Here is a 5,331-nt window from a genome sequence, read left to right on the forward strand (position 1 = left end):
ATTATATAAACAAAATCGATATATATATATATATATATTTTTTTTTTATTTTACTTTTGGGAATAGGAAATTGTAATTTAGTTAATTAATACATTTAGGAAATAATAATTATTTTTTAAAGATATTTTTATATTATTTTTAAATAATTTCGGTGTATTTATAGATTTTTTTTTCTAAAATATTTTCGTAAGTATTGTATTGTATAAATGATGATAATTTTTATTTCGAAGCATGTTTTAAAATATTATACTGTAGGCCAGTGTTTCTCAACCTCTAACGAATCGTCGCCCCCTTCAACGTAGTATCGCCCCTTCAATAAAACCGTTACGTAGTATCGCCCCCTTCACTTCAAAATTCCGATGCCGTGGACCAGGGCTAACTCCAAATTCGTACTGCATTGAATAGACTAGTGACTAGTGTAATGTTATTTGTTTAATTATTGTACGATATAACGAATAAAATATTTAATTAATCTTAATATAATGTTTAGCTATATCGCCCAGAAAATTGTTTTTCGCCCCCCAAAATATAAATTGTTACAAATCGTACCCTCAACATGGAAAAACGCCCACATGGGGTCGATATCGCCCCCGTTGAGAAACACTGCTGTAGGCCTATAATATATAACATGGTTAATAATATTCCCTAAATATTAGGTTATACAGTATTTATGAAAAATATACCCTGATATTTAAGCAATGTTTTCTATAAATGGTTAGGGAACTTTTTGTTTAAAGAAAATTTCCACAGATAACAAGAAAATAATTTTAAAAATTCCCTAAATTTCTCGATAATAGGGAATTAAGAAAATTAGTAGGATCGGACGAAATTTTATATTGTTTTCTTTATAATTAAAACATTTTTCTTGAAATTTCCTTAAATATTTTTAAATATGAAAAACTTGCTATTGTTTGGCAGTTTAGACTTTTATATTTTGATACTCTTTTCTTGTTTATATGTTAATAAGATGCAATATTTTATATTATTAATTAACTTAAACACGATTCCTGTATCGTTAATCTTGCACAGACACGAGTTTGTGTTGGTTAAATTTGCATGAACACGTTTTGGAAGGAATTTCAAATAAATCTAATGTTTTACATAAAATATTTTCTGTTTTCATACGTTTTTTTACAGAAGAAATATTCTTATTTTCTCTTGTAAAAGCTTATTGTTATCTTACAAAAACAAATTAAGTATGATAAAACTGTAAACAAATCATTTCTTACTACAAAAAGCCATCAGATAAACATACTTATATACCTTTATTTTAATGTTTATTCAGTGTTTTAATCGACAAGAAGATAACTACATCAATAATTTGTAAGCTTTTTTCCACTTTAAAAATCTTTATAACATAACATTTAATGCTTTATGATATCTTCTAAGTGCTAAAGTAAACTGGAATCATCACTACTTTCAAAATTAATAGATAAAAATATCTAAAAGGGGGAGAAAATCGATTTGGCTTTTACTAGTTTTGGTTGGAGCTCTTTTCTCACTTGAGACACACGCACGCACACACACACACACACACTCTCTCTCTCCTCTTGCAAGTTGATGTCGTATCAATTGATCAATATATCCCAGATTGATGGGGCGTGATGCTTAATGACACTTTCACAATATGATCCTACACACACCATCGCTGTTGTCCTTTAGATGCCGTTTGTCAACATTCCTTGACAATTTGGCTACTGTCATGGTTCGTATACTACCCGATAATGGTTGGGCTTTGCAACGTTGTTATTTCTTCAACGATTTTTCTATATAAATGTTCGTAAAGTGAAGAAAGAACATATTTCTATACCTTCAAAATATCGTTTCACTGTCGACATATGGTGTGATTTTTTCTAGAATATATAGTTTTTTGAAAATTTATTTTATATATTTAAATACGCGATACTGAAATGTTGTTGAAATTTTGCTTTATCTTATAGTTTATTTAGTAAAAAAGACCCTTTTTTTACGGTTATTTAGAATGTTTAGTAGGTTATTTTATAGCACGAACTAGTTTTAAGCAAGCTAAACATAAAATATATTCGAGAAAAATAGTAAGACATATTTAAAAACATTTATTGTCCTCTGCATTATAAATAAGATAGAAAGAATAAGAGATTAGAACGATGATTGGTTGTAGATAAGATTACTTTAATGACATTGGCTGATGAAATTGAAAGAGGAGGAGTTACGCCTGCTTGAATCTGTTTGTTTTCTTTAGCCTTATTAGATTAAAGAAAACGAAACAGGTTGCGAGATTTAATTATTATTAAATCATTATTGAATCTCTCAACCTTAATTTTTTATAAGGACTGCTTACAAATAACATTTTTTTCCCGCTTAATTTGATTCCTTATCACTTTTTGAAGTCATTATATTAGAGTTTCTCCCATATCTTACGCTTTATAGTGAAAAGTTCTATGAAATTTTTTCAACATTACTTTATCTACGAATAAATATAATAAAAGCTTTATAAAAAATTAAATATATTATAACTTTTTAAAAAATGATAAAAGAGATAGAATTAATCAAAAAAATATTTTTGAAACGTGTTCTAAATTCTACCTGTTATTGAATTTATGATTTATATTTTCTAATATAAACAACAGAGCTTTTCCTTCATATACTATACGCTTCAACATATAATTTATATATATTTCGTATCAATTATTCAACTGTAAGAAAATTGTCTCTTAAATGCGTATTGACTGATACTTGTATTTAAGGAAATGTTTTATCACAATTACCATTTTATAAATAATTCATTCTATAACTTATTCTTTATTCAAAATTATATTTTCTATCCTCGTCTTATTTACTCACGTTCATTTAAAATAATAAAATATACATGAGATAAACTCTTTTAGACTTCATAATAGAATATTATATATTTAAGTCAAGTACAGAATATCCTTCAGTAAATCATTCTCAGAACCTAAATAACGTTCACTTTAGGCTATTAACGAGCATTTATATGACATATTATAACTATAATTATTTAAATAAGCTGCTCAAACATCTTATAAACATGTAAATATTGCCTATAAGTGATGTAAATATTACACAAAAGTTTATTCTCCTTTTTTTTCTTTTTTTTTATTCTATAGGCATATCAACCAAAGTAGAGACTCCAGCAGAACCAGTGTTTGCAGAACCGATCCCAAATGTAACCGTTTCAGCAGGACGTCAAGTTAGCATTCCGTGTGTTGTGGATAACCTGGGAAGTTATAGGGTAAGCCTCAATTTAATGTCTCAGAGAGAGAACAATAGTTGCCTAAAGATAATCTAATAGCCATAATTCGATATATTGTTCCGAACACGTTGCAATAATCCAATTTTCGGGGTCCGTTCGTCAAAGATGGAGACTCTATTGTTATTTCGGTCTTCTATCCATTATTGTTAATTGACCTCATAAATGGATTGTGTCTTTTCACCAAGAAAAGCCTGTGTTAAGTCGATGTTTGTTCATTTGATTTGACTATTGTTATCAAGATACTGAATCACTCTTGCATACTTATATTAAATCAAATTCTTTTATAATGATTCGACTTGATCGGAGTGATAACAAAGTTCTGAATTCTGTCTTACTACAGAGAAAAGAATCTACTTTCAATGTAACATTTATGCCCCTATTGTCAAGAGTAATTTCCCAAAAGAATTGCTATTCTAAATGTATGTGCTCTTGAAATTTCGTTCCTTTTATTTCTATTGATTTAAAAAAAAAGTTACATAAAGTCCTGCAACAATACCTTTTTTAGATAGTTAAATAAAAATATATTAACTATAGGAACAGACTCAAGTATGTAAAAATCCTGTAATTATTAAATAAATAGACTAAATAAAAGCTTAATATTTACATAAATATATATATATAAATGTTAAGTAGATTAATGTTTAAACTTTCATATTCGCTTCCTACAACAGAATTTTGATAAAAAGGTTTATGTAATATTTAGTTTATAAAAAATCAATTTATATAAATATATAATAAAGGGGCCTTACAATACCCGAAAAAAGTAGACCTAATTAGGACAAACATTAACATTAAAATCATGTTAAAAGTTTGGTTATTTTAGGCCAACTCAAATGAACAATGTTAATTTAATAATGCATTAAGATTAAATTATCACAATCACAAAGGAATGAAATCCTAATGGCCTATATTTTCTACAGGATCCTAGAGAATAATTCTGAAAAATTTAGTCTAAATGTATAGGGAAAAAACAAATAGACAGATAAACAGTCATTCTATTATATAAACTTATATATATATATAGGCCTATATAATTACTATTTACAATTTATAAAGATGTCCTTATAAATCATTTCTCTAGGAAAGTTTTATATTATTTTATGAAGATAATTACAAAAATTACTCATAAGAAAAATATAATGACATTTTTTATAAATTGAATAACTTAAATAATAATAATATTTCTTTTTATAGATTTTATTTTATAGAATTTTTTTTTTCAGTTGAAAAACATATATAAATGATAGTTTTCGAGTTTTGATAAATAGCATAGCTTTGACTTTTGATAATAGAGCATGATCGTTTCCAGTTTTATAAAATATTAGTTCAATGATCGATTTATAAAATATTGTCTCAAGCATTGGTTTTTATTGAAATAAAAATAAATACAATAAATCTCTAAAAATAAATAAAAATCGTGGATAAATAAAGTTACTTAAAATTATATTATTGTAGATTTAAAAATTTTGGAAGATGAATTTATTAAGATAAATATTTTAGTGTTTACATAGTCCTCTGCTAAATATTCAAGGCAAATATCAATAATAAAGACAAATTAGAGAGATGGGTGTGTTTGTTAATGATGGGAAGTTTTGTAATATACAGAAGTATGTGTTTCTTCTACTTAGAAAGTAAGTGTAGGAAGTAGAAATTATAAAGAAGTAGGTATAGAACGTAGGAAGTATACAGAAATAGGCATAGGAAGTAGGCAGTTCTGTATACAAAAGTAGGCGAAGGAAGTAGGATGTAAACAGAAGTAGGTGTAAGAAGTAGGCAGTTCTGTATACAGGAGTAGGCGAAGGAAATGGGATGTAAACAGAAGTAGGTGTAAGAAGTAGGCAGTTCTGTATACAGAAGTAGGCGAAGGAAATAGGATGTAAACAGAAGTAGGTGTAAGAAGTAGGCAGTTCTGTATACAGAAGTAGGCGAAGGAAATAGAATGTAAACAGAAGTAGGTGTAAGAAGTAGGCAGTTCTGTATATAGAAGTAGGCGAAGGAAATGGAATGTAAACAGAAGTAGGTGTAAGAAGTAGGCAGTTCTGTATATAGAAGTAGGCGAAGGAAATGGAATGTAAACA

At 27.4% G+C, this 5,331-nt stretch overlaps 1 protein-coding gene across 1 annotated transcript in view; it reads left to right on the top strand.

Annotated features, from left to right (window-relative positions):
* LOC111639012 (lachesin-like) overlaps positions 1–5,331 on the top strand; it is a 45,224-nt gene that overhangs the window by 3,600 nt on the left and 36,293 nt on the right. The window contains exon 2 of the mRNA XM_023384793.1: positions 3,108–3,232. Within this exon, the coding sequence (XP_023240561.1) occupies positions 3,108–3,232 (125 nt within the window). The remainder of the gene's footprint in view (positions 1–3,107; positions 3,233–5,331) is intronic.

The sequence above is a fragment of the Centruroides sculpturatus genome, unplaced genomic scaffold, assembly GCF_000671375.1.
Source record: "Centruroides sculpturatus isolate CEXI.00-Female unplaced genomic scaffold, Cexi_2.0 scaffold90, whole genome shotgun sequence".
Lineage (NCBI taxonomy): Eukaryota > Metazoa > Arthropoda > Arachnida > Scorpiones > Buthidae > Centruroides > Centruroides sculpturatus.